Raw genomic sequence first — 18564 nt, 5'->3', positions numbered from 1 at the left:
ATCTACAGTGAAGAGGCAGAGAAGCTCAGCCTCCAAGTGAGGTGGACCAAACAAAGTTCATGGGTGTCGGGAATGGACCAGATCCACCTCCAATATGCCTTGATAATGATATCATAGAGCCTGTCAACAACTTTGTGTATCTGGCCTACTTAGTGACAGACAACAAAGACCTGAAACCAGAGATCAACCGCAGAAGTTCCCTGACTGCATCAGCTCTGCAGTCTCTCTGGAAACCACTCTGGCGGCACCAGACCATCTCACGCAAGACAAAGCTCCATATTTACAACTCTGCCATACTCTCCATCCTGCTCTATGACTCGGAGACCTGGCCTACAAGGCTACAAGAATCTATGGCTTTGATTGCAGGGCTCTGAGAACCATTGAGAACATCCGGTGGCCCCAGAAGGTCTCCAACTAAGTGCTAAAAGAACACAAGCGCCAGCCCATAGCATCTTGCCTGGCAGCGCCACGCCTAACCCGCTGGCTCGGCCATGTCCTCTGTCTTTCTTTTGACCATCCAACCAGAGCCATTCTGCAGTTTGACCCGAGGGCCGCAGGCTAGAGACGACCACAAGGTAAACCAAGCAACTGATGGCTCGATGTCGTTGCAGGCGCCCAACAATTCGGAGTTGCCATAGCGAATGCAGAGCAGCTGGCACAAAACCGCCAGTACTGGAAACAACTGGTTCACCTGGTAGGCTCAACGCACTGGTGAGGGGCAACACCCGACCCTTCGCGGGAGCCTTGATGATGTTGATGATGATGATGATGATGATGATGATGATGATGACACCAGTAGCTCACTTTATCAACTTTTTCTCTTGCTTTTTTTTTTCTACAGCTGAATCATCGGTATGGGCTTAAAGTTGAAATGATCATTTCTTTATATTTGGAGATGGCAGCTGTCTAAAAACAGAGACTCATTACAGAACTGTAGGCAGCAGCAGCTCAGGAGGTACAGTGGGTTGTCCTGTAATCAGAGGGTTGTAGGTTCAATTCCAGCTCCCACCTGTGAATGCTGCTGTTGTGCCCTTGGGCAAGATACTTAACCCACCCTGCCTGCTGGTGGTGGTTGGAGGGACTGGTGGCGCCTGCGTTCAGCAGACTTGCTTCCGTTAGTGTGCACCAGGGCAGCTCAATTGGGTTCAGATCAGGACTCAAACTTGGTCATTCAATCACCTTCACCCTGTTCTTCTTCAGAAATGCAACAGTGGCTTTAGATGTGTGTTTTGGATCATTGTCTGGTTGAAAAAGTGCATGATGACCATGGGCACAGACTGATGGTAGAAACTTCTCTGTCATCTGTGACTTCATGCTGCCGGCTTGTGGAGCTCTGGGATGGAAACCGATGTTTTCCACCCGGTTCTCCCCAGCTGCAGCTCGGCGCATCTCTGATTGCAGCGGTGCCTGTCTGCTATGCGGCTGCCGGCTTGTGGAGTTCTCGGGAGACCTCTGTGTTCCACCCGATTTAACCCAGCGGTCAGCCTGGCGTATCTCTGACTCAGAAGCTCCGGTGTTGTGCACAGTAAACTCCGGTTGTAGCTAGGTAGCTACCTCCATTAACTTAGCTCCCACCTCCGCGTTAGCCATCGCCAGAGGTGGAAAGAGTACTAAAATGTTGTACTTAAGTACAAGTATAATTACTTTCATGAAATTTTACTCAATTACAAATAAAATTACCTGCCTCAAAATGTACTCAAGTAAAAGTAAAAAGTAGCTTATTTCAAATGTAGTCAGAGTAAAAGTTACTTAGTTACTTTTTTGACTGTGCAAGGACGGGCTCTTCTGAATAGTTAAAAGAAAGACAATGGGGTATAAATGTCAAAGTGGCCGTTTTTTTATTAAATGAACAAATATGCATATTGAAGTACAAATGCAGTTACACAGCAAACTAGCATTATACATTAGGTTATAGTCACAAGTCCATGACTTTTCCCTGAATTACTACCCCCCCCCCCCCCCCCCCCCTGGCAGATCCTGATAGGCCTACCCAGTCTCTGAGCCTCTCCAGGAGCAGGTGATGGTCAACAGTGTCAAAGGCTGCAGTCATGTCCAACAGGGCCAGAACAGATCAGTCCCCTGCATCACTGTGGGTCAGAAGGTCATTAGAGACCCTAAGAAGAGCTGTTTCAGTAGAATGAGCTCTACGAAAACCTGACTGGAAGCTATCATAGATGTTATGTTCATCAAGAGCAGCTGTGAGTTGTTTAGCCACAACCTTTTCCAAGATCTTGGAGATGAACGGAAGTTTAGAGATGGGTCTGAAGCTGCTATGGAGAGAGGGGTCGAGACTCTGTTTTTTAAGAAGCGGGTGGATTACAGCATTCTTAAAGTAAACAGGGACCTGACCAGAAACCAGAGAAGCATTAATTATAGAGAGCACGCTGGGACCGATGGACTGAAAAGCACTTTTAAACAAAGATGAGGGTAAGATGTGATGACTGTTGCTTGACTTGCTCCGCCCCAGCCTCTGCCATCTGGTCAAGATCTTAGGTGTGTTCTTGCTGTGTCTTTGTAAATCTTGTAAGTCTTTGTGACGCTGATGTCAGCCTGAAGAAGCCGGCAGCCGTCGGCGAAACTGTAGCTACAAACAGGTAAACAAAACTGTTTCTGTGTTTAAAAAAGAACGAAAGCATGGATCTGGTCAAGATGTCTTCTCATATTGATCAAACCTGTTGAATGACAAATACATAACACATATTTAATATATTTGGCAATTAATTTTTGATAGAAGACTCAACAAGAATTGTTTTTAGTAATACATGCCTCACAAATACTATAATTTGTGTCGACAGACTCGTATAATTGAACTTTAAGTATGTTGACAGGATTGAAATGAATAAGAAACAGATTAAGGTATGATATTAAATTATTAAAAAGTACCTGCTTCAATGATATCGTGCCTCTCAGTCCGGGTGGTCTTGAACTTTGGAAGAAGTATTGCAGCAGCGTCTTCCATCATCTCACCAAAGTGCTTTTGGACACCATCCTGAATGGCTCTGAAGAGTGGCAGACACATCTTGGAGACAGTCTCCAGTCTGCAGAGTTTTTCTTTTAGCTGGAAGATCACTTGAGGGGCGGGACTAGGAAGCTCAAAAATGACCAATCAGAAAAAAGGAAATCCCGACTGTACCACACAACGCGGTAGATTTCTTGTTGTAGTAAAAAAAATAGCATCTGACAATAGCGCAAACATCTTTTATTTTTTAGAAGAAATGCTTTTAGCGCTTCTACTTGTGGTTTTAAAGACATCTGTGTCATTTAGAACAGAGGAAAGAGCCGCAGCGAACTCCGCCGCTGTCTTCATTGTTTATGAGAAATTTGAGCATCGCCGTGTATGACGTGAATTAAACAGGAGGAGTCTGGCAGGCCAGGTTGTCTTTCTCGTACCATTAGCGCCTATTTTCTTCTCCTACTCACCATTCATTGCACTGTAAGGTCACTTAACACATGCTTCACACTAAGAAGTTCAACTCACCTGTTGACCGCTCAGACATCCCTTCATTAATCCTTCTCACAAGCTTTGATCTTCTTAGGTGATCCTCCAGTCATCCGAATAGTCAGTTAGTGTTTCTTATCCTTTCCTTCGTACCCCGTAACACTCTCGTAACTTAAGCACTCAGTTCTTCTGGTGCGCGCCTTCAGCGTCGGCAGCACTTCCATGTTTGGGTCTTACAGTATAGACATATATACATGGACACTTCATTAAGCGCTGGATCACTCTCGAGCGCGTTAAGACGCTTCTACATATGTATATGTTTATACTCTCGTCTCTTCTCTGTGGTTGTGTCTGAATCCAGTGCGAACCGTGCCGACACAGTATTTTGCAATGTTGTTTTTTTTACTCGGTAACGGATAAGATAAAAAATGTAGCGAAGTACAATACTTACAAAAAACATTACTTAAGTAAAAGTAAAATTACAGATTTTAAAAACTACTTAAAAAGTATAAATGTGCAAAAAATCTACTCAATTACAGTAACGCAAGTAAATATAATTCGTTACTTCCCACCTCTGGCCATCGCTTCAGTTCGACGGGTTTCGTCATTTGATCCCAGCCTTACAGCCCCACCCTCAGCTCCACCTCTTTTCCTTTTTTTGGAATTGTCTAGGTTTGACGGAACCTGAGACACAGTCAAAATGGCGGTGGTGGCCACCTCCCATTTTGGCTCAAAAACTTATAATTGGAGCCTATGGAAACACATAGTCCAGTATGGTGAGGTGTTTGCACTCCAACTTTCTTTATTTTAATTGTGGTGTACTCATGTTTGCAACATAGGCTTGTATATTTTTTGTGTGAGCAAAATCAATGGCTGCCATTTGTGGAGGTATTTAGCTGTACAACGCCCCATGGAAGAAGTTGATCCTGAAAGCTCAAAACCCTTAGGGTCCTCTGATACTAAAATCATCCTGACCTCAAGTAACCAGATCAACATTTACAAATGAAATTAAATCTGTGTTTTATATTCTAAACGCTCTGTCCTCCTCTGCAGATAGTTCTATTTGCAGAAGCGTTACTCACCATGAAATATTTATTTTACCATCTAAGCAAACATGACTCATCATGGCAATGGTGGAGCAGAATGATAGCTATTTTTCTTCATTTAACAATACAAAATATTTCAACCAATGAGCTTCTTTTGTCAAGTTTAATATCCTGAATGGGAAAAAAGGGCTTAATTATGTCCAGAGTAATTGATTATGTTTTATATTAGTGCCTTTAAAATGCTGTTTCTGTAGCTCACTGAGGCCTAATCAGGTCAGGTTGTTGATTTGATTGATTTAATTTTCATTTTATTTAATGACTGAGAAGAAATTGTGACCTTGAAGATGAGCATGAAAATCTCCTAATTTTCATCATCTTTCTGCCTTGAACAACCTCCATGATAATAAGCCTTTGAACAATAATAATGTAGTGAATAATAATATCGAATGGTGAAATCACACGTTTTTTTTATTATTATGTTGGTTAATTGCTCAGTGACCTCCGATGTTTCATCTGCAAATACTTTTAATTGGTGACTTTATTAGGAAGAGCCCATTTAGTCTAAAATGATGGAGGTCAGTTGGATAATAATGCCAGTGTTGATGCATGTTAAACATTTTCACAATTTTTTTAAACATGCTAAGCAAAATGGACTTTGAGGCCCCGCCCCCATCGTGAGTGCTCAAACGAACCACAGCATAGACACACAAGGTCTCGGTATGACCGGTGTCAGAGCTTGGTCCACATTGCCGGCGGTAAGCCGGGCTCACTCCCAGTGAGAGTTAGACTCCCTCATGGCTGCCCTTTGTCACCGATTCTGGTCCTAACTTTTATGGACAGGATTTCTAGGAGCAGCCAAAGTGTTGAGGGGATTGTTTTCTTGGTCTGAGGATCAGGTCTCTGCTTTTTGCAGATGGTGGTCCAGTTGGCTTCAACAGAACGTGATCTCCAGCTTTCGCTGGAGCGGTTTGCAATGTGAAGCAGCTGGGATGAGAATCAGCTCGTCTAAATCCAAGACCATGGTCTTGGGTCAGAAAAGGGTAGAATGCCTTCTCCAGGTCAGGATTGAGGTCCTGCCTCAAGTGGAGTTTAAGTATCTCAGGGTCTTTTTCACAAGTGAGGGAAAGATGGAGTGCCAGATCAGTAGGCGAATTGGTGTTGCGTCTGCAGTGATGCAGGCATTGTACCAGTCTGTTGTGGTGAAGAGAGCTGAGCTGGAAGATTTACCGGTCGATCCACGTTCCTACCCTCACCTATGGTCAAAAGCTTTGAGTCGTGACTGAAAGAGTGAGATTGCAGATACAAGCGATCAAGTAATTTTTCCTCAGCAGAATGTCTGGGCTCTCTTAGATATATGGTAAGAAACTGTCATCCAAGAGGGACTGGGAATAGATCCGCTGCTTCTCCACATTGAGAGAAGCCAGCTGAGGTGGCTCGAGCATCTGGTTAGGATGCCTCCCTGATGAGCTTGTCCGGGCAAGTTCAACTGGAAGGAAACTTAAAGGAAGGCCCAGAACACGCAGAAGGAACTGTGATTCTCAGCTGGCCAGAGAACACCTTGGGATTTCCCCAAAGGAACTGGCCCAAGTGGCTAGGAAGAGGGAAGTCTGGGTCTGTGTACTTAGGCTGGTCCTGCGACCCGACCCCAGACAAGCAAATAAAAGTAGATGAAAGAAAAGTTGGAGTTGTGCTGACCTCCACTGAATGGTGTGCATAGAAGCCTGAATGTACTGTGCTGGTATTGTTTTCAAATCTGCCCTCTGCTGCTACCATTCTTTGTCCAACACACACACACACACACACACACACACACACACACACACACACACACACACACACACAAGAAAGGCAGAGTCAAATGAGGTCAGCTGCATTTACATATTTTGTACGGTACCGCACGCCTGGTAAGATTTACATTTGAAAATTTGAACAAAATTCACCACCAGCCCATAAAAACATAAATACTTAAAGGGGCAGCCCACTGAGTTTACAGTTTGTCCTTGCATTTTTTTTAAAAACAGTGTCTGTCTGGGGTGCCAGCTCGGGGGCTCGGGGGAATTGCCTTCTTCCCCAGCCTTGCAGCAACAGCCAACACAGCTTGAGAAAAGACTAAAAAGGGAGTCAAGTGTTGAATCGGATGCATTTAAGAAAGGAAACAACTAAAGCACGCAGGATGGTGGCCCACGAGGACCAGAATTGGGGGGGGGCAAAGTTAGAGGAAAAAATATAATTTGGTGAAAAGTTGATCTGAAATTGTTTTAAATTAGTGTTGAAATTCTGTTAATATAGTCTTAATCTCTTTACTCTTTAATGGCATCATCAAACATTTTGGTCTTGCGCTGAGCAGTACAAAGCTATTCTCTCTCAGCCCCCCTGCAGGATTATCCCACCCATTTGGAAATCCACAGATTTCATCTCAGTAGCTGCAACTTTAGGGTATTTCTCAGCTCTGACTGTGGTAATGGCATATAGCAAAGATGCCATTGTTTTCATTTTATATTTCAGGCTCTAATGGCCCTTACTCAGCTGTCCGTAAGAAGGAAAGTGCTGGCAGAAAGGAGGGAATGACATACCATACAGGGCCTCAGCTCAGGTCTCAAACCTGCCTCTGCAACAGACTTTCAACTTCTCTAGGTGCTGCCATCAGACTCCCACTGCTTTAAAGGCATGAAGCACTTGAAGTGAACTCTGCCTCATCCTGTAGCTCTAACTGTGGCCATTTCATTTGCAGTTAAATCGGCTCAAACGTCTGCTTGGAAGATGACATAGTCATCTTGGAGCGATGCATCAGCATTTGCAGCATGCTATTTTGTAGCTGCAGTTAACTGGTACGGGCTTTTATATTTACAGCAACCATTTCTATAGGAGATATTTATATATGACTCCCATTATGAAGGGGACATTTATTACAGATGGATTTTAATCTCCGTGCGGCTCCAGGTGGATTTGTGATCATTACTTAGAACTAAAGTATAAAAATGATGAACAGGTAAGTTTTACTCATCTGCTGGGAGGCTTCCCAGAAAGTGAAACTGTTGTTCAGAATAAGTTAGAAAAGATTTGTCATTATTTATACAGACGCACTTATAAAAATTGTTGTTTTTTTTGAAGAAAATAAGTTATATGCACATAGTATAATAGATGTAATAAAAGTTGTGCCATTTACTAAGTAGACCAAATGAAAATAATTTAGAACAAATATCTAAAGATCTGTGTTTTGGCAGCAAACATCCTGTTTTTTTATTATTCCTTTAAAAGGAACATTATTTTTTAAGTGTCTTTCTAAAAAAAAGTGAGAACATTGAATAACATATCTGTTATAAATGCACTAATAAACAAACTGCAGTGTGGTGAAGTTTTCACAAGACAGGTGAGCTGCTGTTCAGTCTGAGCATTTCTGTCATCTTAAAACAACTAAATAGTCATAATTTGTAGCATTTTGCACAGGAGTTAAGTGCTCACCCCGTAATTGGAAGGTTGCAGGTTCGAGCCCCGCTCAGTCTGTTGCTGTTGTTGTGTCCTTGGGCAAGACACTTAACCCCCCTTGCCTGGTGGTGGTGGTCGGAGGGACCGGTGGCGCCAGTGTTTGACAGCCTCGCCTCTGTCAATGTGCCCCAGGGCAGCTGTGGCTACATCGTAGCTCAACCAGGGTGTGAATGTATGTGTGAATGGGTGAATGGCTGATTGTGTTGTAAAGCTCCTTGGGGGGTTCCAGAACTCTAGAAGGCGCTATATCAAATACAGGCCATTTACCATTTAGCATAGTTGGAAAAATTCCAGCCAGTGACTTTCTAGTTGTAATTTTATTTTTGTTAATTCTTCTGGAGCGACTGACATGTTACATTTATGGCAACACAATAGTGAAAAACAGCATTTCTATTAACTGTTATAATTTAAATTGTTTGAAACCAACCCTTTTTCTACTAGTTGTTACTTTACCTGTTTGATCAGAACTAATCTACATTTACTCAAACTGATGTTGCATAAAGAGCAAGCTGCAACAGGTAAGGTACACTGCCACCTGGATTTAACAAGCCTGTGGGGGCAGTGCCATGATCTGGGGTTGCTGCAGTTGGTCAGGTCTAGGTTCAACAACAGGATGTGCTCCAAGAAAGAGGTCAGCTGACTACCTGAATATCCTGAATGACCAGGTTATTCCATCTCCCCTGATGGCACAGGCATATTCCAAGATGACAATGTTAGGATTCACTTAAATAGTGAAAGAGGGGTTCGGGGAGCATGAGACATCATTTTCACACATGGATTGGCCACCACAGAGTCCAGACCTAGACCTCATTGAGAATCTTTTGGATGTCCTGGAGAAGGCTTTGTGCAGCAGTCAGACTCTTCCATCATCAATGCAAGATCTTGGTGAAACATTAATGCAACACTAGTTGGAAAGAAATCTTGTGACATTGCAGAAGCTCATCGAAACTGAAATGAATAAAAAATGAAGAATTCTAAAAGTTCATAAATAAAAACAATCCGTCTTCTAAAAGCTTATGATTGATTTTTTTAAAAAGATCCATTTATTCCACAATTATGTCTATAGGACCAGGGTTTAAATGAAAAAAGCAAACAACTCGTAACCAAACTTCTCTTAGGAGAAAAAATATCTTTTCTCAGTCTGACTTCAAAGCTGTTTTCAAAGCAGCAGCTGCTATTTGGGGCATTTTCTTTAAAAAGAAAACACAAAAAAACTAGGAAGGATTAATATGCTTCATGTTTGTTTAATTAAACACAGATGACTGCAGAGAAAGCAGAAAGTTAAATGAACTGACACTAATTGTGCAGAGACACTAAAAACAATGAAAATGAGTCAAATTTAATACATTTAATAGAGACAAGATATTATAGGAATAAGAACATCTCTAAATGACAATATGTTTAAAAAACTGGATGGTTTCAGAAATGTTTCTTGTTCTGTGACTTTTATTATGATTTGAAAGATAAATATTTCATGTTTTTAGACTTTTTCTTAAAAAGTCGAGCAAGATAAAAGAAATGTTGAACTAATCAATATGATTGAAATGATTGTATGGAGGTTAAGACATTGTGTATCAATATTTTACCTGCTGCAGAAATGCAACAAATTTGCACATGAAGTTGCCAAAGATCCATTCAGGGAGGGGGTAGAGGGTGGCAGTGAACGGGACGCAGCACACCAAGAAGATGATGTCAGTGGCAGCCAGGTTTGCTAGACAGGAAGAAAAGCATCATGTTTGGTTTTCAGTCGGCAGGGCGGTATGCAGTCAATCACATGCAACACACACCAGCTCCAGTTTTGCACAAAATTAACGATCATAGGCTTACGTTAAAAATAAGAAACAAGAGGTTGTGGAGATGGTCGATCTACTACTAGTAATTAAAATGGTGAATTAGAATCGTTGATGCTTTAAAAATTACTTTTCTTTGCAATACAGAACTCTCTTTTCTCAACAATTGAATGTCTATTTAATTTTGATGGCTACAGCATAATGGCTTCAAATGTGTTTGCAACTATTTCCGAATCTTCCATTAATTCTGCATTAAGTAAAACTTTGTAAACGCGTATTTTCCAGGAAAAGAAATTCATCTGTAGTCCTAATTGTGCCAGTATTACTTATTGTATAACATCTCTTAACCCTCCCGCATTGTTAATGGGGCCAGATGGACCTCTGGTGTATTTAAATTTTTTATTTTAATATTTTTAAGGGGTGCATCACTTCACCCCTGCCAAGTCATAAACTTTAAACCCTGTTTAACCACCCCCTGTCCTTGCGGGGTCACCTGATAGGAAAGTGGAAGGGTTAAATGGGTAACACATTTTGTTTGAGCACGAGTTGATTAAGGAAAAGCCGGTGATGAATTTTGTATGGATGCTGTAGTCAGATAGGAACCATTAGGTAATTTTATGAATATGTACAATTTTCATTTTAGTACTTTAACTTCTTTTTTGGACATAAGTGGATGGATGGATGGATGGGTGGGTGGATGGGTGGATGGATGGGTGGATGGATGGATGGATGGATGGATGGATGGATGGATGGATGGATGGGTAGGTGAACAGGTGGTTGGGCGGATGGATGGATGGATGGTTGGATGGGTAGGTGAACAGGTGGGTGGGCGGATGGATGGATGGGTAGGTGAACAGGTGGGTGGGCGGATGGATGGATGGATGGATGGGTAGGTGAACAGGTGGTTGGGCAGATGGATGGATGGATGGGTAGGTGAACAGGTGGATGGATGGGTGGGTGGATGGGTGGATGGATGGATGGATGGATGGGTAGGTGAACAGGTGGGTGGGCAGATGGATGGATGGATGGGTAGGTGAACAGGTGGGTGGGCGGATGGATGGATGGATGGATGGATGGATGGATGGATGGATGGATGGATGGATGGATGGGTGGATGGATGGATGGATGGATGGATGGATGGATGGATGGATGGATGGATGTGTAGGTGAACAGGTGGTTGGGCGGATGGATGGATGGATGGATGGATGGGTAGGTGAACAGGTGGGTGGGCGGATGGATGGATGGGTAGGTGAACAGGTGGGTGGGCGGATGGATGGATGGATGGATGGGTAGGTGAACAGGTGGTTGGGCAGATGGATGGATGGATGGGTAGGTGAACAGGTGGATGGATGGGTGGGTGGATGGGTGGATGGGTGGATGGATGGATGGATGGATGGGTAGGTGAACAGGTGGGTGGGCAGATGGATGGATGGATGGGTAGGTGAACAGGTGGGTGGGCGGATGGATGGATGGATGGGTAGGTGAACAGGTGGGTGGGCGGATGGATGGATGGATGGGTGGGTGGGTGAATAGTTGGGTTGGTGGTTGGATGGATGGGTCGGTGAATGGTTGGGTGGGGTAAGCATCTAAAATGTTCCACATGGGCCAGCTCTTTATAAACATTATCATAAATGTGTAGTTTATTCCAACTTCTTCAAATTGCAAAAGAAAATGTGTTTTTTTTATTTTTTATTTAATTTTTTTTTATTACTGTGCTTCTCATTCGTCACCCACAGGTGCAACCGAGCAAGGTTCAGGCTTTAGTTGGATCTGAAGCATTTACACCTGCTTCAAACAGAACTATAGAAGAACTGGACATTAGAACAAACATTTTATCAGAAATTTGGAAGTTTCTAAAAGGACCTTCAAAAATCAACAGAGCATAAATAACAAGAAGCACCAAATAATCTGATATTAGCTTTTCTGTCAGATTACGTTTCATTTAGTTTCATGGAAGAAGCTCAACGCTGTATTCCTCAGAGATGACTGTAGAATAAAGACATGTTCATTAGAATAAATCAAGCTGTAAAATAAAAAAACAGCTCTTCTGATTTATTGCTGGTTTACACTTCACTCGTGCATCTTGACAAAATAGTTGACCGTTGCATCGTTTCAATCAAAACCTCTGAAGTCAAAATACTTATTTGTCTTTGGCTATCAGATCAATCTAAACTTGGCAGCGTTGCTCTTACTTCTACTCATGTATCCATCATCCTGATGAACAACAACAACACCATTCCCTGTTTGTTTTAACAGCTGATCTAATCACATTGCAGTCACTGCATTATTACGCTGAAGAGGCCAGACAGATGGTGCAGGTGTTAATCAAATGATGCTGAATACCGCACCGTCTCAATGCCGCCGCTGCCTTGACATATTCCCTTCAGGCTGGAATTCTTGTTGCACTGTGCAAACATGAACACACTCCTGTAGCAAATCACAAAGCTGCACGCCCGCAGGCATTATCTATCTACATGTTGGTGATCTGCATTTAGTGTTCTGCTTTGTGGATTTAACCCGAGTGAATCTATCACCCGCGCTTCAGAGAGAGGTTGATGTCTGAGTTCTGCAAGACATGAATCAATCAGTCTGGTTTCCAATTCATGTGTTCTGAATTTCAAAGGAGGATTGTCGCACTTTTCTTTTGCTGGCTTCTGTTACTATACCGAACCAGAGGTAGAAAAAAAGAAAACAGGATGTGACTGAGAGGCACGCACAGCTCCATGGCATGAGCAAATGTTTCATTTTTAAGGGGGACATTTGTGTAATTACTGTATGTCACTTAAGCCCTGAGCAGTGGCTGCAGTCAACAAGAGCAGAAAGTGACTTGAGTACGATAAGATTCAAAACAAGAGGCTCAAAATGCATCAGGAAATAGTCACTTTATGTAAGTAAGTAAGTAAGTAAGTAAAAGTTACCAAAGAAACTTTGGTAACTTTTGTGTTGTGGAAATGTGTTATAGTGACTTTCTATGCACTGTTTATTTTTGGAAATCCTTTGCTTTTGCTTAAGTTTAAAATGTATTTTCTACTGATTTAATGAGTTGTTTTGCTTTGAAAAAAATGCTGCAAAGTCAGAAGTTGTAATCATTTTAAAGGCCATCCAGTCCATTACACATCCTCTGTCCACAATGACTACCAAAACAGTCACAAGTGTAAAAGTATGCTAATAAAAGCTGAAATGTTGAAGATTCATAAATCTAGACTCACCGGCCAGTTTATTAGGTATGCTATAAAGCGTGGCTCACGGCCATGCATTCAATCAAATGACTGAAAGTGAACTTTCTTTAGCATACAGGTCATGCAAACATGATGCAGCTGATCTGCACTGTCAGGTCAGTCTACTGGTTCCCCACGAGGTTCAGTCATCTCTCCACTTAAGTCAAATACTTAGACGGCACACTCTGGATACTGCAAACAAAGCTAGACTTGTTTTTGCTGTGGTGTACAGGGAGCTGTTTGGACTTCTGGTCTCCAAAACCAAAGAGATGGTGATTCACTTCAGTCACAGTCCATCATCTACCCCCGCACTCACTGTTAACAGTAAAGCTATTGAAAAGGTAACCTCATGCAAACACCTCGGCTTCATAATTGACCATAAACTCACATTAAACTCAACACCGAACATGTTTTTGCTAAATGTCAACAGCGCCTCTATTTCCTCCGTAAGCTCTGCAAACTTCAGATTCACCAATCATTATGGGAATGAACATTTGTGTTAACTCATTATTCGTTACTGTAGAGCATTCAACACTATTAAAACATATTGTAGGTACACAGAATATGATAGTAAATACCTTGTAAAGTTAGAGAAGTTATTCTGTGAGCCGAAAACAAAAGATAACTTTATTAAAAGGGGATAGAAAGAGAGTCTTGGGAGATTCATTCTGTCTGATTCAAAGCTTGAAAGGTAGACCTAATGAAGAGTGAAATAAATTTCATTACTGTGGGGTACTAAGTAAAATGGTGAGTCTACTTGAAATACATGGTGAAACTTTATTTTCCACCAGCTGAAAGAGATTGACTTGTGCCCCCCTCAATGCTCATTAGTATAAAAGAATAATTCTGGCGTTCAAGCAGAGTTTAGTGTACAAAAGGCACAGGATCATCATTTCTATCATACTGCATCTCATCAAGAACTATCATTAATGAACAGCTCAAAATATTAGTAAAGATGTTTGTTACGGATGTAGGATTCATACAAAAGGTACGTACAAGTTTAAGTTAAAAACAGATCCACGGCCATCCACAGTTGTTCAAAACTCCCTCGGCTCTAAAGAAAAGGTCAGTTTTGCTCATAAAAATCAGTCTTCCAGAGAACTTCTCGAGGGGAAGTTGAGAAAATGACATTGTGTGACAGGTTGCGTCAGTAACTAAAGCCTGCTCGCTTGTTTCCAGAATACTTGAGTTTTTTTCTTATGTTTTGATCCTAATTGAATTTTTTCTCAGTCACAAATGTGGTTGAATCAGTGCTCTTACTTACTTACTTACTATAACAAACGCGTGCACACGTTTGTTATATTGATCTTTTAGAGCAAAAAAAAAAAGATACCTTATGAAAAGGTCATTTTTAAGGACACTCGTGCATCTTTCAGGAAAATATAAATGTTTTCTGCACATGTAACAAAGGCAAACATGCCAAAGAAGAAGATGCATGCACTGAAGCCTGACTTGTTCCCAAAAGTGAATGTGTGAATCGTTTTGAAACAAACTAGCATCCTGTGCTGCTAAAATCTAATTTGCATAATGAGTTTACAAGCTGAACAAGACAAAGTAACACCTAAAAATGCTCCATGGTTTGGCAGCTTTACTAATAATAGTGACTTTATTTAAATAAAAACAGTATAAAACCCACATTAATGCAGGTAAGAATAACAAAAACAGCAATGCACAGATCAAACATAAAAGTAAGAACAGATCAAATGTAATAAAAAACAAGAAAATAGGTCCAGAGTTCGTGATGCACGAGTTAAGGTGAACAAGTGTGTCATTAGCTTAGCTTTAAAAACCTCCACAAAGCATGCTCCCCTAATATCTTGAGGTAAACTGTTCTGCAACAGAAGCGTACAAAAAGAAAATGCACGTTCCCCAATAGTCCTTTGGCACCTTTAGGAGGCCGGAGCTCTGAAACCTTGTTGGGACGTACGGGTGTAAGGAGATCAGTCTGGAAGAGGCTAGACTGTTCAAAGCCTTGTAAGCGAGCAGCAAGTCTTTAAAGTCTGCACGAACTTAACAAGGTAACCAGTGGAGTGAAGCTAGCATTGGGGGATATGTGCTCGTATCTTCCAGTCTGTTAAAATGTGAGAAGCTGCATTTGGCCCCATCTGCAGCCCTCTAAAGCTTTTATTTGGTAACCCCAATAGAGAACTACAATAATCAAAATGTGATGACACAAAAGTAGGGACAAGAATTCAAATTTTTGCTATGCAAGGTGAAAAGAAGCTGTTTTTACTACCATTTTCAGATGAACCTCAAAAGAGAGCTCAGAGTGGAACCAGAAAGTCAAGTTACCTTCCCTCACCTTACCCCAACAGCCTACGATGTGATTGTCAAGCGTCAGAGAAAAATCATGAGAAAGATGGAGAATTTCATGTGACCCAATAACCATCAACTCTCTCAAATCTGTATTTAGGAGCAAGAAATTGCTTGATAACCAGCCCCTGACTGCAGAAAAATGGGTTTCTAATTTAGTCAGGTTTACACAGTTTCTAATGGTCAAAGGAATATAGAGCTGCAGATCGTCCGCATAATAATGAAAGGTAACACCAAAAGAACGTAAAAGAAGACCAAGGGGCAACCCATAGTAAGAACAGAGGACCAAGCACAGACCCTTGAGGGACTCCATGCTGTACAGCACACACAGTTCTCTCAGACAGACCATAACCCATTTTTAAAAGTTTTAAAATATTTACGAAATAATTGTTTTTATTTCACATTTCCAGACATGAAGTGCATTAATTGATATTATGAGAAACAATGTGAAGTTATTATTGATTTTCATAATGCAAGAATGATGCATTGTTACACAATTCACCCTACGCATTTATCTCCTCCTGTTCAAATCAAAGTAGGTGCAAAATCTATTTTTAACCTCCTAAAATCAAAAACGCAAACTTATAAACTGGTTTTTGCTCACCAATGTAGAAGTTTGTGGCTGTCCTCATCTGTCTGTGTTTGGAAATGACATAAATAACCAGAGAGTTTCCCACCAGTCCAACCAGCATGATGAGAGAGAAAAACAGAGGGACCAGCCAGGCATCGGTGAGAAACGGATGCTGATTTCCATCCTCCTCCATATCGTGTGAACGTCTTCCCTGAGAGAAGTTCGCTTCAGATCCGTTGAGCCCATCCAGCTCGGTGGAGTTCCACGGCTCCTCGGAGGTGTACATGCTGTCGGAATGGTGGCTATCGCACTAATGAGAGCAGGTGGAGTGAGGGATGGAGGCAGATACGACAGCTAGGAGAGAGTGTGTTCACTGTGCTTGCACCAGGTCCCTTCTGCCCTCAGGCAAGGCAAAGGAACGAACGACAGATGAATTGAGAAAAAGATGTGAAAAAGGAGTGAAAACCTTAAACGAAAGAGGTGCTGCAGAAATAAAAGAAAGGTGTCAGTGAATGCTGCCAGAAAGCCGGCCAAAGGGAGAAAGAGTGAACTTTAAAGGAACATTAAAGCACTGAAAGAATGCGGATAAGAGGGGGTTAAAGTAAAAAATAAAGAAAGAACAAAAGGTAGATCAGACAGACTAGAATGATGTCTCTCATCTGCAACAAAGTTCTGGTGCCTAAAGCAGAAAACTGAAAAAAAAATCTGAGAGGATGCGAAGGCAAGCAAGGAGAAGAGGAGCGTCTTTTCTTCAAAACTGCTCACTATGAGGCAATCATTCTCTCGTTTCTGTCTTTAGAAGCAGGATGCCGTGTCTGGCTGAGGTGCACACACATGTCTTACATCAGGCGCAAATTCCTCTGTTGTGCTTGTTCAAACCTCCTTTTGTTCCTCCGCTGTTCTTCCCGTGTGAGATCCGAGTCTTTTCCCATTCAGGGCTTTAGCTTTGTGGAAAAAACAAAAGAGCAACTTGATCATTCAGGGAGAAGCGGAAAGCGCAGGTCAGCGTAGGAGTCAAAGCTAATTGCTCTTCAACCCTAACAAAACTATGCCTGACTCAAAATCCTGCGATTTAAATGCAAAAAATAACCTAAGGCGGCATCCACGACTCATTCTCTGAGCAGAGCTGCGCTGATTTAAATGTGCGCTTCAGCAGAAATCACAGAAGTGGAGGGGAGGAGATGCTGGCGGCTTTATAGAATGAGCAAGAGCAAGGACACACAGGCGCATTAGAGAGGACATACACATACACACACACGCGGAGCACCCATGTGGGCTTGCTGCATGACTTTGGGATAAATGTCTTCATTTTTAGGTCTCCTAGCAACATTATCCTTTTATTTATCTTTTCTGAACAAACTGCTTCCTCACAAACTGAATGAACTCTATCTTATCTTTCTGTGCGAATGAGAGATCCTACACCACTGTCAGGTAAAACCAAAGGCCTTTTGAACTTTTTTCTTCTATTAATAAAACTCATTTATTATAGATCAGACTTACAACTGATTGTGATTTTGCTCCAGCTCTACGGAGAACAAGCGGCTCCTCTCTTCTCTTTATCTCCAGAACTGGCTCTCCCCATCTCATAGCTGCATCAAAGAGAGTTTTGCATCGTGGTTCATAGTCATGCTTGTTTCTGGTGGGAGAGATTCTCCACCCGGGCTGCACTTCATGCCTTCTACTCATAATCTTCTAAAGACACATTCTCAGTGTTCATCTCCAGAAGATTCAGATGAAATATTTGCTTTTTGCAGATGACATGATCCTGCTTGTTTCACTTAGCGGAGACCTCCAGCTGTCACTGTTTGGAGCTGAATTAGCATGTCAAAGTCTTTGGTTGGAAAAGAGTGGAGCTTCACCTCTGCATGGGGAATTGTTTAAGTGTCTTGGGGTTATGTTTACAAGTCAAAGCAGAATGAAGAAGGCAGATGGGTGCAGTGTTTGTTGAGGAGTCAGAAACAAAGCTGTCGTTTGCATAAAAAAGAATTTAGAGGGCTTGGCGAAATATTTGCCCAACAAAAAAGAGAAAATAGTTTTTTTTTCTATGTGCTTGCAAGAAATAATGTACATGATGTGTACACACTACCAGAATGGCATGCCCCGACACATGAAAGGATTTCATTGTTGTGAGAAGCATCCATGCCATCTTGCAAAAGTCAGAGTGGGAAAAAAATGGTTTCCTCCTAAGGGAACAAACTTAAGAAACAAATAAATTATTAACCGGACCTCATCTGGAAACCTGCACAGATAGTGTCAGACAGCAGGAGCTTCTTCAGGCCAAATCTACAATCCACAGGCTAGAAAAGTTAGCCAGTGATGAATTACAATGGTATCTGCAACCATTTTTAAAGAAACACATTAAAACTAGGAGTCTTTCCCTTAGGCTGTTATAAATCAGCACTTAGGGCACATGTAAAATGGCTCTCCAGGTATACATTGGTGCATTTTAATGTAATTAAGACCATTTTAACCTCACAAAGCCAGGTTTTACTCATTAGCCACTTAAATCGTCCACCTCTGTGCATTAAAAGATCAATTATCAGAGTTTAATTTTAACTGCTGCAAACAGCACCTGGATCTAATGCACACAAATACTGTACTTACTGGTTTAATTATCGGCATACCTGGGATGTGAGAAGGCATTAATGTGTAAAAGCTTTTTTTGCTCTAATGTATCACACGCATTAGAGGGGATCTGCAG

General features: G+C 41.8%; 1 protein-coding gene across 1 annotated transcript in view; it reads right to left on the bottom strand.

Moving 5' to 3' along the window:
* Window positions 1-16171, bottom strand: part of kiss1ra (KISS1 receptor a) — a 35862-nt gene extending 19691 nt beyond the window's left edge. Inside the window, exons 1-2 of the mRNA XM_015956627.3 lie at window positions 15897-16171; window positions 9558-9682 (exon numbers count right to left, since the gene is read on the bottom strand). Of these exons, the coding sequence (XP_015812113.1) occupies window positions 9558-9682; window positions 15897-16149 (378 nt within the window). The 5' untranslated portion in view covers window positions 16150-16171. The remainder of the gene's footprint in view (window positions 1-9557; window positions 9683-15896) is intronic.
* Window positions 16172-18564: the final 2393 nt, after the last annotated feature.

Source organism: Nothobranchius furzeri, chromosome 11, assembly GCF_043380555.1.
Source record: "Nothobranchius furzeri strain GRZ-AD chromosome 11, NfurGRZ-RIMD1, whole genome shotgun sequence".
Taxonomy (NCBI): Eukaryota; Metazoa; Chordata; class Actinopteri; order Cyprinodontiformes; family Nothobranchiidae; genus Nothobranchius; species Nothobranchius furzeri.
Note: the sequence above shows the minus strand (reverse complement) of the source record. Positions and strands in the feature narration are given on the sequence as shown.